This window comes from Hemicordylus capensis, chromosome 4, assembly GCF_027244095.1.
Source record: "Hemicordylus capensis ecotype Gifberg chromosome 4, rHemCap1.1.pri, whole genome shotgun sequence".
In the NCBI taxonomy this organism is placed as follows: domain Eukaryota; kingdom Metazoa; phylum Chordata; class Lepidosauria; order Squamata; family Cordylidae; genus Hemicordylus; species Hemicordylus capensis.
This window is the reverse complement of record NC_069660.1, coordinates 309,643,726-309,662,643: the sequence shown is the minus strand read 5'-3', so window position 1 is coordinate 309,662,643 and position 18,918 is coordinate 309,643,726. Positions and strand designations below refer to the sequence as shown.

At 42.2% G+C, this 18,918-nt stretch overlaps 1 protein-coding gene across 3 annotated transcripts in view; it reads right to left on the bottom strand.

The window, feature by feature from the left end:
• KHDRBS3 (KH RNA binding domain containing, signal transduction associated 3) overlaps positions 1 to 18,918 on the bottom strand; it is a 145,159-nt gene that overhangs the window by 116,077 nt on the left and 10,164 nt on the right. For 2 of the 3 annotated variants that reach the window (XM_053246579.1, XM_053246578.1), the window contains exon 2: positions 6,887 to 6,955. The exons of the other annotated variant lie outside the window; for it this stretch is intronic. In XM_053246579.1, coding sequence (XP_053102554.1) covers positions 6,887 to 6,955 — 69 coding nt within the window. The remainder of the gene's footprint in view (positions 1 to 6,886; positions 6,956 to 18,918) is intronic. 3 annotated transcript variants of the gene reach the window in all.

The following is an 18,918-nucleotide window of genomic DNA, read 5'->3' as shown; positions in this document are numbered from 1 at the left end:
TGTTCTTATGTTCAGGTGAGTTTATAAGAGAAACTTATTGAATTTTTTTCTCTCTAGATGATCATTCAGGGCTATCGTGTACTAGATTGACACTAAGCACCATTTCACAGAGACACCAACACAGGCTTAACATCAGATGTACATTCAGAAAGGACAAACAGGGCATGTATGCTTATAAGTTTGTGTCGCATTCATACTTTATATTTTAGGGGTTCACCTAAAGATAGAAATATTATCTATTTTTAAAAGAACTGGAAACTTTTATTACCCTTTATTTTATGGATACGTAATTGGATCATCTGTGTAGGTGCTCAAAGTAACTGAGATACCCGAGTTTCACAAAAATCTAAAGGGAAAAAACCTAAGGGGTGGAAACCCACAACTGCCCGAAAGTAACTCAATGGAGCAGAATGTTAGTGGACTCAGAGGTTACTTAACAGACAACCAAGTAGGAAGAGCTAATGGAACTCAGTGGTGAGGGGGTGGGGAGGAGGGCTTGAACAAAGAGAGAAGGAAGTTTCTCCGCTTGAAAAATACTCCCCCCCAAACAGACACAACCCCTTCTGCTTTCGAGGAGGAAAGGTGTCTAAAACTCAATTTTCTCACCAACCATTTCACACATGTTTCAGAGGTGGGGGTGAGGGTGGGGGGAGAGGTTTGACACATTTAAGCTGTTGGTGTGTGGGAGGGAGGGGTAACACCCTTCCTCCAAATAACAGAAACGTGTGTGTGTGTGTGTGTGTGTTCGTGCACACAAACACACACAGGAATGGAGGGGGAAGTTGCACACTGAATATCTCAATCTGCTGATCATAGTATTTGCACATACACACAACAAACAAGTCACACAACAAACAACATACAGCATTAAATTCAACCCTACCACAATCTCTATATTGCAACATTATGTTGTGGGTTCATAGGAACGTAAAAATAGCCCTGCTGGATCAGGCTCAAGGCCCATCTAGTCCAGCATCCTGTTTTGCACAGTGGCCCACCAGATCCCACTGGAAGCCACAGGCAGGAGTTGAGGGCATGCCCTCTCACCTGCCATTACTCCCCTGCAACTGGTACTCAGAGGAATCCTGCCTTTGAGGCTGGAGCCTGGAAGTGGCCTATAGCCCTCCCACTAGTAGCCGATGATAGACCTCTCCTCCACGAAGTTATTCAAACCCCTCTTAAAGCCATCCAGGTTGTTGGCTGTCACCACATCTTGTGGCAGAGAATTCCACAAGTTGATTATGCACTGTGTGAAAAAGTACCTCCGTTGGCTGGTTCTCAATTTCCTGGCAATCAATTTCATGGGATGACCCCTGGTTCTAGTGTTATGGGAGAGGGAGAAGAATTTCTGTCTATCCACTTTCTCCACACCATGCATGATTTTATAGACCTCTATCATGTTTCGCTGCTTAGCCCCAAGTGTTGTTTGGCCACCTCGCTGCTTTCTCCTACTTCTAGCTCATTTATGAATAAATTAAAAAGCACCGCTCCCAGTACAGATCCCTGGGGGACCCCACTTCTTACTTCCCTCCATTGTGAAAACTCTCCATTTATACCTACCCTCTATATCCTGTCCTTCAACCAGTTAGCAATCCACACATGTACTTATCCCCTTATCCCATGACCACTAAGTTTCCTCAGGAGTCTTTGTTGAAGAACTTTGTCAAAAACCTTTTGGAAGTCCAGGTATACTATGTCAACTGGATCACCTTGATCCACACCCTTGCTGACACACTCAAAGAACTCTGAAAAGTTTGTGAGGAAAGATTTACCTTTGCGGAAGCCATGCTGGTTCACTCCCAGCAGGGCCTGTTCTTCTAGGTGCTTTACAATTTTATCCTTGAGGATGCTTTCCATCAATTTGCCTGGAACTGACGTTAAGCTAACTGCCCTCTAATTTCCCGGATCGCCCCTGGATCCCTTTTTGAAAATCAGTCTTACATTGGCTACTTTCCAGTCTTCTGGTACAGAGCCCAATTTCAGGGATAAGTTATATATTTTAGCAAGGAGGTCAGCAATTTGAGTTCTTTGAGGACTCTTGGGTGGATGCCATCCGGCCCTGGCGATTTGCTAGTTTTCAGTTATTCCAGACAGTTTAGAACATCATCTCTTGTCACTTCTACCTGATTCAGTTCTTTAGCCTCCATCCCTGAAAAACCTGTTTCAGGAACAGGTATAGTCTCAGTATCCTCTGCCATGAAAACAGATGCAAAGAACTCATTTAGCTTCTCTGCAAACTCCATATCCTCCTTAATCATGCCTTTCACTCCCTTATTGTCTAATGGTCCAACACCACCCTGACAGGTTTCCTGCTTCTGATGTATTTAAAGAAATTTTTGTTATTCCTCTCAATGCTTTTAGCTAAATATTCCTCAAACTCTCTTTTTGCCTCCCTTATTGTCATCTTACATTTATTTTGCCATATTTTGTGTTCCTTTCTGTTCTCTTCATTTGGACAGGCCTTCAAAATGTATGGACCTCTCCTTTGGACAGGACAGGTTCATACATATTAAATACAGTATATGTGCATGGCACCAGAGGATGAGTTTAAGTTGCATGTATGCAGACTTAGTACCATTTCATGCTCCTATTAAAACAGCCATAGGTGCCCCTGACAGCATGAGTCCAAACAATTCCTATACAGTCTACAGTCAAAACGGATTTCACCACTGGTGTCTTCAAAGTGAACAGAGAAAAGGTGCCACAACTTGCAATCCAATCATTCATGAGGTTTCCTTCTAAGTTTCTAGATGTCCAGTTTAACAGATGGAAAGTCAAAACAATTATAAATGAAGTGGAAATATAAGCTCTGTATCTTGTAAACAGCCAGAATCAGCCACAGAACATACAAGGGAAAAATTCTTCCAATACTTCTCTAATGTTGCTAAACGCGTTTCAGCCTTAGCAAGGCCTTCTTCCGTGGCATTACTTCAATAGAAGAATCCTTGGTATTATCAAAATAGTAGCTAAGCAATCATATTTGGTTTGCAATCAGCAGAGTTATCCCTGATTGTGAGGAGTTTAATTAACGCACCTTCTATTTTGATTCAGTCCCCGGAGACTATCTTCTGTTCTAACGCTTTTAAAAGGTTATTTGTGGATAAAATTGCTTCTATTCAGGCTGACTTGGACTCCACTATTTCTGCAGCATCTATTAAGGGGGTGTCCAGCAATCTCTCCAACAGTATTAGATTGGATTAGTTTCAATCTGTGACTCCTGAGGACATGGACAAACTGCTTGGGGCGGGGCGGCCACCACTTGCTCTCTGGATCCTTGCCCAACTTGGATGCTTCTATCTAACAGGGCAATTGTTGGAGGTGGCCTACTTAATATCATTAACAGATTGAAACTTTATCTGAGGGAGGGTAGGTTGTCACCTTTGAAGGAGGTAATGGTTAGACTGCTTCTTAAGAAGCTTTCCCTAGATCCCTCATTGATGGATAATTATAGGCCAGTCTCCAATCTCCCATGGTTGGGCAAGGTGACTGAGAGAGGGGTGGCTAACCAGCTGTATCTAGACTCACTTCAAACTGGCTTTAGAGATGGCTATGGGGTTGAGACAGCCTTAGTCAACTTGATGGATGACCTTAACCAGGGAATTGACAGAGGGAATGCGACTCTTTTGGACCTCTTGGTGGCATTCAATACCATCAACCATGGTATCCTTCTGGATCATCTGGGGGAGTTGGGGATAGGAGGCCCTGCTTTGCAGTGGTTACGTTTCTATCTCTCCTAGATTCAGGATGGTGGAGCTTGGTGATATTTGCTCTTCAAAATAGAAGCTATTATATGGAATCCATCAGGGCTCCATTCCATCACCAATGCTTTTTAATATCTATATGCAACTGCTTGGTGAGGTCAGCAGGAGCTTTAGTGCAGGATGTTATCAGTATGCCAATGACATGCAAATCTACTTCTCCTTTTCATCATCAGGAAATGGCACTTGTTCCATAAATGCCTGCCTACAGGCAGTAATAGGCTGGATGAGGGACAACAATCTGAAGCTGAATCCAAGCAAGATGGGGGTACTCATTGTGGGGGATTGAAATCTGAGGAATGAGTTAGATATTCCTGTGCTGGATGAGGTTACACTCTCCTGGAAGGAGGAGGTACGCAGCTTGGGAGTACTTCTGGACCCAGGCCTCACCATGGTATCTCAGGTGGAGCCTATGGCCAGGAGTGCTTTTCAGCACCTTCAGCTGATTCAACAGCTGCATCCATTCCTTGAAGAGAATGATCTCAAAACAGTGGTGCATCAGCTGGTAACCTCCAGGCTTGACTATTGTCCTTGACTAAGACAGGAGTAATATGGTATCTCCTAGATGACCCAGAGACCAACCTGACTGCTGCATTCTGAACCAACTGCAGTTTCTGGACTACGTACAAAGGCAGCCCCACATAGAGCACATTGCAGTAATCCAGCCTAGAAGTTACCAGCAGATGTACCACTGTTTTGCGGTCGTTCATCTCAATTGGGAATTGACAGAGAAAGTGTGACTCTGTTGGTCCTTCTGGACCTCTGGTGGCTTTTGATACCATTGACCATAGTATTCTACTGGAACGTCTGAGGGGGTTGCGGGTGGGAGGCACTGATTTGAAGTGGCTCTGCTCATCTCTTGGGCAGATTCCAGATGGTGTCTCTCAGGGACTGTTCTTCAAAAATTGAACTTCATTATGGTGTCCCTCAGGGCTCCGTATTGTCTCCAATGTTGTATAACATCTACATGAAACAGCTGGGAGAGATCATCAGGAGATTTGGTGCAGGGTGTTATAAGTATGCCGATGACACCCAAATCTTTTTCTCCATATCAACATCATCAGGAGAAGGCATAACCTCCCTAAGTGCCTGCCTGAAGACAGTGATCGGCTAGATGAGAGGTAACAAGCTGAGGCTGAATCCAGATAAGATGGAGGTACTTATTGTGCAGGGTCAGAGTATTTAAGATAACGCCTTCTTTGCTAAAACCACACCGCCCATTGTGATCATTTGGAGAGGTTCATCTGCTGTTGCCACCAGCGTGTCTGATGGCTACTCAAGGCCTTTCTCGGTTGCTGCCCCAAGGCTTTGGAACACACTTCTTGCTGAAATAAGAGCCTCTCCATCTCTTATGACTTTTTAAAAGGTAGTCAAGACGCATTTGTTCACCCAGGCTTTTAATTAGATATGATTTGAATTGTGTTTTTAATAGTTTAAATGTTTTGAATTTTAAATTATTGTAATGTTTTAATCTTTATCTGTTGTTTTTATTGTTTGGTTGTAAACCGCCCAGAGACTTGCCTTTTGGGCGGTATACAAATGTGTTAAATTTTTTTAAAAAGTTTTAAATTGTTAGTTTTTTGTTGTTCTACACCACCCAGAGCCTTTGAATAGGGTGGTATAAAAACGTAATCAATAAAAACAAATATTAAACCAGGTGTGTATTCCTGCTTTGTATATTTTCCAAGGTCTTAATGCTTCTGATATCTTACTCAAATGGCTATCAGTTCATATTGCCTGTTCTCAGTAGATATTATATTGTGATGATTTCTGTACTTTCTCCAGCCTGCAATCATAATTTAAGCACTTTGAAGAACACACACACTTTCAAATTGGAGAGTTTTACAGAATAAAGCTGTTAATAAAATGCAAATAGCTCAGCTCTCTCAATAGCAATGATTTGAGTCCAGGTCAACTCTTCCAAGAAAGATCAGGCTAAGAGTTAAGTCACATTTCTCACTTTTAATTGTACAGGCCATTTAGGTATACTGTTCGAGACCAGCTATCTTCTACAATTATCTGACTCCAGAGGTCACCAATTAGAACCCTGCAAAGATTTGAATTAAAAAGAAGGCTTTGCGATTAGGTGAAGTAATGATCCAAAAAAGAGATTAGTTCTGTTCAGCTTGCACTCATTATAAAACCCATTTCCTTTGTGTGAAGATTCAACATCTTGTTTATCCTCCTGGCGTTATCACACAATGGGACAGAACTACGATTGTACAGATGGAGTCTAGGAGACAGCAAAAGAGTGCATTTAGATATGACTCATCATGAGAAACACTACTTAGACGTTTCACAACTCCTCTCTAACCAGGCACAAGGACAGATGCACATGACCATCAGGCTCTGTGGTGGCATACAGAAATCCTGTAATTACTGGTGATGTACATATTCAGCTCCTGCCTCTCAGGGCAAATGAGAACAGGCCAGGAAGTCTCTGGTCATGCAACTGCACTCTTGACGTAATCTCCTGCAGCAGTCAAGATAAATCTGTATGACACTTAAGTTGAGAGGAGCAGCCCAGCGCAGGGAATTCATACCATCAGTTGCCGAAGAGACCACAACAGCCAGCAAGAATTCAACCGGGATAGTCGTTTAAGTAACTCCCGAGAAGGTGGGAATAGAAGTCCTGTGAGCCCCCAAGGCAAAGGCAAGGGAGCATACACCAACAGCCAGGGATCTACATCCAAGGCTTCTGATCTGGAGAAGGAGATCCATGCAAAGCTGCTTCCAAAGGAGTAAACTCAGACCTAGGAAACCAGTTCAAGTTCTGCCTTTGCCAAAAAGAAGAGGCAGTGTGGTAAGTCTCTCTACTCCCAGACTCAGTATATTTGTAAATTTCGAGGATTGATGTCCCAATTCTCTTTATCATGCAAGAGATCTTGAAAAGTGCCATAAGATAAACAGCTCCATCCCTTGCAAACACAGTCATAGTGATCACCATATCCCCCTCAGTCTCTCCCACAACATCACCCTTTTTGTGTCTCCCTCACCACCACCTCCACCTCCTAGTGTTTCCAAACATTTATTAAGGGGGAAAATACTAACAAAGAGACAAACAGACAAAAGATGGGCATGAGTCTGCAGTATGCAAGACTGAAGGAGGTAGCCTGGAGGAGCCTCACCTGTCCACAGCGCAGCCCTCATGCAGGACTTCTGCAGTTCAGTCTGTTCAGCTTTAAACACTGTCAAGTCTGCAGTGAATGGAGAGAAAGGGTTTATCCCCTCTCCCAGAGACGAGACCCAAATTATTATGATCACCTCAGTGACTATATTTTTGTACCCTGGATTACAGGTGCTTCTTAATCAGAAATGTTGTTTCTTAGAAAACCCCTAGACTAGAAATATACGCATTCACTAGCCTGATTCTAGCCAAGTTTACGCAGTAATCAGTTTTACAGATTTCAGGACAACTCTTTTCCAAGTAGTAAAGAAAAACCTCACAACTCTCAAAACAGGGCAGCAAGCATCCGACTACTTAGTCATGATTAAGCATTATTGAAGTCAGACAAGTTTGTCATTACTGACTTAGGCCCGATTAATTTCATAGGACTTGGTGGTCATGACTCATTCTCTGTAGGCAGCATTCAAGACTACATTCCACCAACCACCACTGCAGTTGGTTCAGCTACTGTCAGTGTCTGAGAAGGGCTCCTCTTACAATTCCTACCTCAACATCCTATAATGGAGTCTCACCAAAATTTGCCACAACACCTTAAGAGATCCACCTGTGCCTCTTTAACACTGCTGGAACTATGCAGCTTTCCTGCCCCCACTCCCTTTGAAAGCTTTTGATCAATGCCAACGGCTCCACTGGGGACAGATGATATTGATATTATTATTATTTTTTATTACGCATTTATAGCCCGCTCTTCCTCCAAGGAGCCCAGAGCGGTGTACTACATACTTAAGTTTCTCCTCACAACAACCCTGTGAAGTAGGTTAGGCTGAGAGAGAAGTGACTGGCCCAGAGTCACCCAGCAAGTGTCATGGCTGAATGGGGATTTGAACTCTGGTCTCCCCGGTCCTAGTCCAGCAATCTAATTAATTGTAATTAATTAAAATTACTAATTAATATTAAACTCTAATATTGCCCAGCAGCTATGCTGATTTCTCTAGTGGAGCCATCCACACTACCTAAGCCTCTTGAAGAGGTTAAGGCCAGCTCTGGCTTCTCAGTTGTACTTTTCTACTGCCTCTTGCCAAACCTCAAGGCTTAAATTTGGAGCTGGCAGGATGGGCACTTTACAAAAAGTCCTAGTCATTTTTCTGGGCTTCAAGATGCGCAGCCTGACAGGTCCTCAAATGCAGCCTGTTAAGCACTCTCAGTAAGCCCCAGTATTTTTAATGTAGATGAATTCCTGTAGATACAGCAAGTGAATTACTTTGTACACATTTGGGCTGCCTGAAAGTCCAGTTCCAGAACATACAGACTGAAGGGTAGCATCTAATCAAGCAAACTCCGTAAAGAAAAAATAGCTGCAAAGAGGAAGCTTGAGAAAAGCAGACACTTTTCATGTTAATGCATGCTCTCTATCATCAGGCTTATTAAATTCAAAGAAAGCAACTAACTGAGGTTATCACTGCATAGCTCCTGCTCCGTGGGCCATTATCCTCTGCAGTTATGCGGACCTGGAATAGAGGCTATGAACTAACTAGCCTCTGATGAAGGCCATATTGTACCTAAAAACATACTGAGTTGCATCAGCAAGCTATTTTTGCACCTATTTTCTTTGTATCTCAGGTGCACACGCACAAATGACAGACAGACAGACAGACAAACTGGGTCTTGCGCATGTTGTGCACTTTAATTTGTTCCTTTCATGTATGCAAAATATGAATTTGTCTAATGTACATCCACACAAAGTGAAAGAGGCACTTTAGGCCAGAAACTATATTGCAATTTTCATTTGTACATTACTATTTCCCACAGTTTCTGGATCTAGGATTCATTTGCTACTCAGCCTTAAGGACATACAGAATTTGGTTTATACCAAACAATTATGATGGAATATTCACAGGCATGTGATATTCTCAGGTTCAGTCCATCCACAAAAGCATAGTATTCAGTACAACTAAGTCCAGATCTCTCCGCATCGGTGACATGCAACAGTGGACTAATAGCAGCCACACTACGACAGGTGACTGATGGAATTATGAAGCAGTTTACTGAACTATCAAGTTTGATATCTCAAGGTAGATTAACTCCATTCCAATGCTTCCAGATTAGTCATATAGTCAATACCTTATTTTGGAAGCTTGGTTCTTTAAGAGACCAAATTACCCTTTGAATCCATGAAGTCTGAAAATGTAACAAAGGGAACATAAAGTAGTCTATAGGATTATGTCTCTGGATTGTTTTTGTGTGTGTGTTTTTAAACAGTCTCATAAAAAACAAATTGGGAAAGGGAATTAGGGAGAGTAATGAAACTGGAACTGGGTCTGGTCAAAAATACCAGGTGTACCTTACTGCATGAATTTAAATTAGACCTTTTACAAGATCATTTTACAATTCTATCTGCCAGCATCAAGACTTCGTTATCTTTATCCAAAGATTTCAAATGCATGTTGGAGATGCAGGGCTTTGGGAGTTGAGCAGATTCATATACTGGGAAGTTGTAATAAAATCATCCCTTTTTGGCAGTCAATTTTGCAACATATTGAAGAGGTGAAGGTTATGTTTTGCCTTTGGGCCCGCTAGCTGTATTATTTGGTTATCTGAAATGCATTGTAGACTGTGAGATGACTTAGAAATCATCATCATTCATCTGCTGATGACAGCAAGATTATTTTTTCAAGTTACAAAGTATTAATAATGTGTTTCAATTGATCATGAATGATTCTGGCATATATGGAATATAGCTTATATTTACTGATGATTTGTTCAAAAATTGAGTTAGCTTATTTTTTTATTGAAATAAGGTCAATTTACTATACCAGGAATGATTTAAATATTGTTCACTTGCTCCCCATTTAACATCTTTCGTCCAGTAAGCATTGTAAATTATTGTAATTTGCCATCGCGAATTGCTTTTATAGTTAGAAACTATGGTGTATATTTTATGACCTATGAAATGTTTTCTATAAAGAACCCACACATCAGTGAGGTTATTTATAGATACCTGTCTGGCCTTTAAAGGCTTGGTAAGCAACATGTAGGAGCCCTGTCAAGATTGAGATTCCCTTCAAAGTCAAGTTAGCTGGAGGACGGCTAGAGTACAGGTAAGGCTAAGGATCAGGGGAGTCATAGTTTAACAACAGCTGGAGATCAGAGACTGTGGAAAGTTTATTGGGTTTCTACTAGTATAGCAGGATAGACAGTGCTGCCACTTAGTCTAGTTTATGGAGGGGCAAGAAGACAGACAGAAGCCTGCTTGTCCAAAGCTAAAAATACTACCAACTAGACAAGCAAGGTAACATGGGCACAAGTTACACAAATCCTATGACCTAGGACTGCATGCATTGAAGTTGGGGCAGTTGGCTTGATAACAATCAATCAATCAATCAATCAATCATATTTATTACGGTCAAAGACCAGCATAAGATAGTACAGAAAAGCATGATTAAAGGCAATTACAAAACAGTATGGTCATCATGTTGCATTAAAATTATGAAAATATAATACTAATTGTTATAATCCATATTTACAAAAAAAAAAAAAAAGCTACTCCAATTAGATAAAACGATAAAACTACTGCTAGAACATATGAAATCAGTATAAATCACTACATATGGAACCAAAATTATGATATCATAAAATTATCTAATAATCAAAGCTATTATATTATATATTTTTAAAACTGCTACCCTTGAAGGGGGGAGCTATGAAATCATTATTATTTATTATTTATTTATTTGTTCGATTTTTAGACTGCCCTTACAAAATAGCTCAGGACGGTTCACAAACATCAAAGACCCTTTAAAACAATTTAAGAGCACTGGAAGGCCAGGCCGAACAGGTAGGTATTATAATTCTAGTGTACATACTGAAAAAGCAGTGACTGAAACAGAGCATATAGGATGGGAGCACTAGAAGATAGTGGTATAGACAGCAGATCAAAGCTATACAGAGGTGATGCGAGGGGAAAGCCGGGTCGTCATGGTCTGGCGGATCTTGCACGCTGCCACGCAGAACTTGGCAGTGTTAAATGTGGATGTTGGAACTTCATCTGAAAGCAGCAACCAGGTATAGACATGGTTTGGGTGACTTGGGTACTTGTGAAGCAGCAGAGAACTAAACTTGGCCCGACCATCTCTTTAAAAGGGACAGAGGAGAAGTAGATGTTCTGTGGTTTCTACCTCCCCAGTGTCACAGGTGCAAAGTCTTTCTGCCTTTCTGTATTTGCCTTCCAGTACAGCTGAGCAGAGGGCATGACATTGTGTGAGGGTAAACATCCTTCTGTGTCTTGGGCTTTCTAACTGAGACAGATGTGCAACAGGGGAGGCAGTGTAGCTAAGGCTTTCGGGGGATAGGAAGGATGAGACCCTACCTAGGTCAGCCTGGTGCTCAGTGTCCATTGTCCTCTGTTTGATGGCTGTTCCCACCTGATCATGGTCCATAGCAAGTGGGAGATGGGGAGAAAAGCCCAGGAGTGGCAGTTTAGACCAATGTTTCTCAACTGCCGGTCTGCGGACCAGTGCCAGTCTGTGAGCTTTTGGGTACCGGTCCATCACATGTAGAGGGGCAGGGCCTGGGATCCAGAGAGCCTGAGCGAACTCTATGGAGCTCATTTCTAGGCAGGCAGCCCTCACGGCTGGATAACATTCATTTAGCTTCCTCAAATCAACATTATCCAGCAATGAGGGCTGCCTGGAAATGAGCTATGAAGAGTTCCTGGCGGTGACCCCTAACAGCCCAAAATTGTTTTGGGGGGCCTAGGGTTCGGATGGAGGATGACCCCTTTACTAACTGCTGGTCCGTGAAACTGCACATGAAGAATGTACCAGTCTATGACTCCAAAAATGTTGAGAAACACTGGTTTAGACCACATAGCCCTTTCCCAAGAAGATTGAAAACGGTCTTGTAAGGTCGGTGGGGGGCAGACCCTGAGGACTGAGGAATAGTTTAACCCAGAGGTTAAGAATCAACAGCCACTCTCTGGCCTCAACTTTAATCATGCTCATTTCCAAGCATAGGGCAGCATTTGAGACACAACGAGGGACTTGGAGGGCCATTCTTGGAAACTTTTATCATTTAGAGGACAACATACTGCCTTGCACCTTTGAGAGCTCAAGGCTTGTTTTGTGGTAACGATCTTGCATTAATAACGGATCATGAGATTCAAGGACTCTGTATAAACCCTGCATACTTGTAGCAGCACACTGGCTTGTATCAGAAGTTTATTATGGAACTTGATGGAAACATCACCTTCTGATGCCACCGAGCACGCTGGGGAAAGCAGTCTTCTCTTTTCAAAATAACTCAGACACATTTCTCTTGTCTATCAAGTATTTGGATCAGACACCACTGTATTCATGCTCTACCTCTATATTGGATTAACTGAAGAGTATCCAGACTGATGCCAAGAGGCAGCAAATTTTCCCACAATTTCTTCCTCGCAACTCCCTTAAAAGGCACTTCTTGTGGATTGAGGAACCCTTATCAACAGCATGAAATGAGGCATGGGTGGCTGCAGAGGAAGATGGGAACCCCCAGAAATCAGGCAGTGTCACAGAAAGCAACTCCACACAGTTGATGGCAACTCAATCCTTCCCCTGCAAAAACCCATACCACTTCAGAGTCCCTTGAGCCTCAGGAACAGATTTTCAGGGGGCTGCAGCAAGGATAAAAGGGCAGGGAAGATTGTATCAAGTGTCGCTGTCATGGGCACACACTTCTAGTTCATCAGTCAGGGAGGCCAAGGTGGCTTCAGTCCCACACCCAGGATGGACGCCAGACCGAAGAGGATCCAGATAGTACATATCAGTCCTGCAGCTGAACAACCACCTCTGCAGCTATTATCTAGCTATTATCCTCACAGAGGCCATTTGAGCATGCATGGCTGCCATTTTGTTTTCAGCTGCCTTTTAAAAAAAAATTTAAAAATGGCCACCACACATGCTCAAATGGTCGCTGTGATGCCCTAGAGGCCAGCAGGGGGGAGGGGGAACCTTTGCAGCCCCCCCCAAAGGGACTACAGGTAATTTTATATTTATTTATTTATATTTATATATATGTCATTGTACACATATTCAGATATGTGACCTTCAGACTTGTACTTTTCAGCTGATATTACGGTAAAGTTATCTGAAAGATGGGTGTCAGATGTTTGGACAGGGGGTGCAATTTCAAAGTTTGCCCTAGGTGCTATTTTCCCTAGATATGCCTCTGCTCTTATCTCTTAATAAGACAATAACAACCTCCCACCATGTACTTGACCCTCTCCTGAAACATCAAGAGCACATTTTGCCCTAAGACTGCCCAGGATCTTGTCCACTTCAATATGCAATGACACCCTCTTCTCACAATGCCATCTGACCTTAAAGAGGAAGTGGACGTCCTGAGCCAGGGACTGGAGACCGTGATGGGCAGGATGTGGGCAAGAAAACTCAGACTGGATCTTCAAGACTCACAAGATGGCCAGTAACGGAACCATCAGGATGAGGGGATTTGACTGGCTCTCCATAGGGTTACGTGTCCCTTTAGTGCTGGACCCAGCACTGCTTTTGGACGCTTAGGTGGAGACAGTGGCCAGGAATGGAATACTTTGTTCAAGCCTTTACTCTTCTAGGAATGCTGTTTTCTGTTCTTCTGCTGCTCTGACTCTGTATTTTAGTATTTGTATTGTTGTTCTAACATGATTTTATGGCTTTTACTATTTTATTTTAGCCCTGTCAATTGCCTTGGAATGTTTGTGCAAGGTAATACAGTATAGAAAGCTATAAATTTAAAAATGCAACTAACATAATGGGTTGGCACTCTTCACAAATTGGTAAGGCACACAATTCTCCAGAGAAGTTATTTGATCTTGAAGATCAGCACACTGACAGTACACTTTGCCTGAGAGCAACCTTACCCAGAATCCTTTAAAAGGTTACAAACTGAAAGTCATTTTGGCCAACAGCCATGGCCTTTTTGAAAAATCATTCCATAATTACAGAAAATAAAGACTCCCCAAAGACACCAAAGTTTAATGTTTGCTATACAAGCTATTAACATAAGTGGCATCTAAAAGAGATTCTTCATTACTGCACATTTAAAGCTGTATCCTCAGGTCTCCCATATTTAGATTGCAGAATAAAATGACTTTTGTCCCATCTCTTTAGAAAACCAATTGTGTAAGTTTTTATTTGCCTTCAATACATCTTAAGACTTTAGGTATTGCCCTTATCACCTTGAATACATAACTTACAAGAACACAGAAATCTCTTCCAGACCCCTCTCTCCCCCCCAACCCCTCCACACAGATTTCATTATCACAAGCATGGCAGTATTAGTGACAGCCAAGAGCATCTCTTCTCCAATCTAGACTATGAAGAGGCCACCTGATCCTACTTCTCTAATTCCATGTCCTCATTCTAGATTACATTCACCATCTTGGCAGACTTCAATGAGAGAGAGTGTGTAGAGTATATAAAGCAACCTTTCATCATAGGATAGCTGCCTTGATTGATGAAAGATAAAATTTTATTACTGAAACCCGATGCATTAAAACTTCCCACAGGTCAAACAGCTAATTAGCTTTCAATAAAACTAAAACAAACCCCCACTAGTTACAGTTTATTATGCTCTACAGCCCAACATCCATTACAACTCAATGTGGTCAGATTTTTAAAGACTAAGGAAAGTTGGCCAGCATCAGTAGAGGCAACAGATAAAGGTACTCCAAAGTATAGAGCAGCCATCCTAGGACGATTTGGGCGTATGCCAAGTTAATTCCAACTTCTTCCTGGCCCTCTTCCCATAAGCACCAAGGGAAGAGAGCTGCAACACAGGACTGCTGACAACTCAGTGTGGGAATGAAACTTCAGGATGACAGATTTTCCCATGGCTGTTCTACACTGAAATAAAGATATGAAGGAAAGAGGTCTAAGGCCCTTCTTTCAGATAGGGGAGGCAGACTTTTATAGTCATGTTGATGGAAAAGGGGTTTTTGAAAGTGATCTTGTACCCATTACAAGGAAAATCTGCTCATTCCAAAGTAGTGATACTCTGTTTAAGCATGATGGGGCGGCGGGGGAGTGTCCAGGAATGTCTCATTGAACGAAGGGCCCCCTTGTTTGCTGGATTTCTGTGTGTATTGAGTTGTACAAATAATTATATGGGCCAAGCCTGCAGCACCTTACTTGAAACCTCCCTCCAGTTTGAAATGGAGCATGGTTTGCCATCCACTTGTGCATTTCCATAACCTGGTTTTTGAAGGGGGGGTCAAGATTAGTAACAGTCAGCAAGGATTTCTCAGACAAATCCTGCTGCTCTAATCCCTACATTGTTATTGAGATATGTATGAGTGTTCATTATCTGTTATACATACTCTACTATCAAGTCAGATTGACTGGTGTGTATTTCCCTGCTCTTCCCTGCCCCCATCCCCAACTTTTTTTGAAGGCTGGCTAATGTTTCAATCTTGCAGCCCATTTACCCATAAACAGCAAAGAAATCACACTGCTCAACCTGCCCATGCAGATTAACTCTCTTAAACTTAGTGGCTCATGTTTGATAGTATTGTGCAGGAAGTGGGTTAAAAGCACAAGATACAGTTCTGTTATTAGCCCCACTCAAGACATACCTGCATTCAGCTGTTTGTACAGAATTATGTTTGTAGATGACTGCACTTGTGTTCACTGTAAAGATCAACTTGGGCACAGACCCCCCCTCATGCAAAACACAGATAGTAAGAATACTGCTGTACCTGCTTTCAACAAGTGAATAACTATCTGCACATGGCTTTGTACTTATGTAGGCTGCACAGACTGTACAAGTGTTGAACATAATGTGTTAATCAGGCTATTAATAAGCAGCTCCACCTCTGCAAGTCACCCATATGGAATATCTGGAAGCAGGACATAACCGAACCGAATTATAAGTGTCAAAATACCTGTTCCCACTAACATACTTGTCTCCTGTTCCCATGTAGCAGTTTACAAGAGTTTAGAACTACTCTAGTCCATTTGTAGTTCAGATAAATTTATTCCTTTTCCTGCATGTGGCCGGCTCCCCCTTTAGTCCTTGTTGCTTCTTTTCTCCTAGACGGCTCTCATCTTTCCATATTTATTCATTCTTGCCATCTTTCACCATGTGCTACAGCCCCCTGGGGGACTCACTCTCTTCTAGCATCCATATTTGGCTGTCTTCTAAAGCCAGCTGGTTTCTTTTAAACCTCCTGTGGATAGTCTGGGAGGAGACATTTCAGGTAGGGTTACACCATCACATCAGGAAGACCTTCAGCAAAAGATATACAAGGTGGATTAGGGTACATGTTAAAGTCATGTTTTTCCACCTCTTCTGAAGCCAAGCAGTATAACCAAGTAGTACAGATCTTTTTGCCCAGGTCACTCAAGTGTGAGCATGCAGTAATCCCTGTTCTGGCTGCCCAGGACTTCCACTGTTACGAATCATTTGAAACGTGAGCCACCGCCATATATCTTTACCTGATTTACCAGACACTGAATGGCTGCACAATGCAACTCTAGACAGTCAGTTACAACCCAGTGTTGGGCACAGAGGAAGAACCCAATTAAGCTGGCTCTGCAGATCTAAACACAGGATAGATAAAAACCAATTTCAGTAAGACTGGGGTTTTTTAAAGTTGAATTAAATCAGTTTAAACTGGTTTTATTGCACAATTCTTGGCTTACATCCCAAGGTCTTCGGCAGAGGTTTTTTCAGAACCAAGAGTGTTTTGACAGAAGCCATAGATGTTTTATCTCTACCACCTAAAAGAGTGTGTGGCACCTCTGAAGGGTCCAGTTTAGGTTCCTTTTGTGGTTTCTATGCTATAGTTACCTGAATAAAATCAGAAGTTTTTCCTTTGTTCTAGTGAACAGTCAGACTTAAAGAATATTCTCTTCTCATTATCTCCTGTGGAACCCCTGCTGTTCTACAAAATTTTAGTAGCAGCATATTTTCAAGTTGTTAACACTTCAGAAAGCCTGAATATACATGATTTGTTAAATCCATATGTCATCGCTCCTTCCAGAGCTGGAGGAGGGAGTTCACTGGGGTGAATCCTTGACTGCAGGAGATTCACAGTAGGCTGCCACCATGCACTTTATTTTAACATGGGACAAACCACTCTCTCCATATAAGATGGGCGGGAGTGGCAAAACCCTCCCTAGAAGGGGCTGAGCACTCCTAGGCCTCCAGAGGTATGTGACTAAGACAGACCCAAAATGAAGAGTAGCACACTTCAACAAGGGTTTATTAGATTAAAAACAAGAGTATGGAATACAAAAAATTGTCTCTTCATAAAGCAGATTGTAAGGGAGATAGGTTTTTTTTTACTGAGCAGGCAACTCAGGTTCAAGCAGTACAATAAAGGAAAATAACCTCCCTCACATGTCTGTTAGATTGTGCACCCTTTGGGGACAGGAGTCCATCTTTTTCCCCCCTAAGCCAACCACTTTGATAATTTGGGTTGAAGAGCAGAGTACGTGTGTGCATACATATATACACACATACACACACACACACACACAGAGTAGTAACTGACCTGGTCCCTATCTTATTACTCACAGGCAGGGATCTGTCTCCAGCCTCAAGGCTGTGGTCTCATTTCCTCAGCAGCTTCTCAGCCAGCTGCTTCCTCGGGGCACTCTTGGGACAGAACAAACAAAAAGAACAAAGCTTTTTCTTTTGCTCCTAGGGGCTGTCAGTGTGGTTCCTGACCAGTCCTCTGGATTTGTCCTTCTGTTTTGAGTTTCCCCCTTATTAGGGAAGGCCCACCATCCCAGTAGTTGCTCTAAGTGAGGATCCAGAAGTGAGAAGCCTTCCCATCACACCACGTTTTAAGTGAAGATTACACTTTAATGCTTTGGTAGTGGCAAACAGCTTGGGCCCTGGATATTTAAGAGAACCTCTTCTTCACCATGAGCCACACCACCTGTTAAAATCTGGAGAGGTTCGTCTGCAGTTGCCGCCAACTCGTTTGGCAGCTACTTGGGAATGGGCCTTTTCCGTTGCTGCCCCTGGACTTTGGAATGCACTCCCTGTTGAAATAAGAGCCTCCCCATCTCTGGCAACTCTTAAAAAGGCACTGAAGACACATTTATTCACCCAGGCTTTTAATTAGATTTATGGTTTTAAATTTTTTATGTTGGTTTAAAATGATTTTAATGTTTAAATTATTTTAATTGTTTAATTGATTTTAATTGTTTTTATTTTGATCTAAACTGCCCTGAGCCATTTTTTGAAGGGTCATATATAAATCAAATAAATAAAATAATAAACAGGGAACACAACTGAGTCAGAGAAGCATTTTAAAGCCATATTTCTAATGGGAACACTTTAGACGTGCTACTCCTGTTGAAATCAATCGGACTTGGGTGCCCTGGTTTGGTTGCAGTAGAGCCCACAGGCTGACATTCTGTGCAGTGCAATACAAGTGGTTCTGAACCACCCACACTGAGGCAGGCACCTGCATCATGCAGGGCTGTGCAAGAGCACCAGAAAGCATTAGACGGCCACCAAGTTAGCTTCAACACATTTTAAGACAACCAATACACTTCATAGCAGTTCAACCTTATTTGTATTGTCTCAGACCACTCAAGCAAGAGCAACATTATGTAATCTTTAAGGTGATAAAGTTATCGGGGGGGGGGGAGGAGGAAGAGATAGCTTATTTTCTGTTCCAGACAGAATTGATGCAATGTTCCTAGTTAGTTCAGCCCTTGAGCAATTAAATAAGTCTCCGCATCAGTGTCAGGATTGCATCCAACCTTAAGTGGTACTGCCAACACCAAGTCATTTTGTTTTTTTTAAGAGTGACAGCCCCATTGGTCTTTTAGAAATAGAAAAAGACCTGCAGGACCTTAAAGATTAGCTTTTTGCAGTACAAGCTTTTGTGAACTGTAGTCCACTTCAGATGCATGAACAGGTATCCAGGTCTGCAGGTATGCACACAGGGTATATTAAAAGAGTTAAGTGGGGCTAAGTAGCCACACAATTTATATAAGATCTAAGTGTACAGAAGGCCAGCAGAGTGACAATTCACAGCAG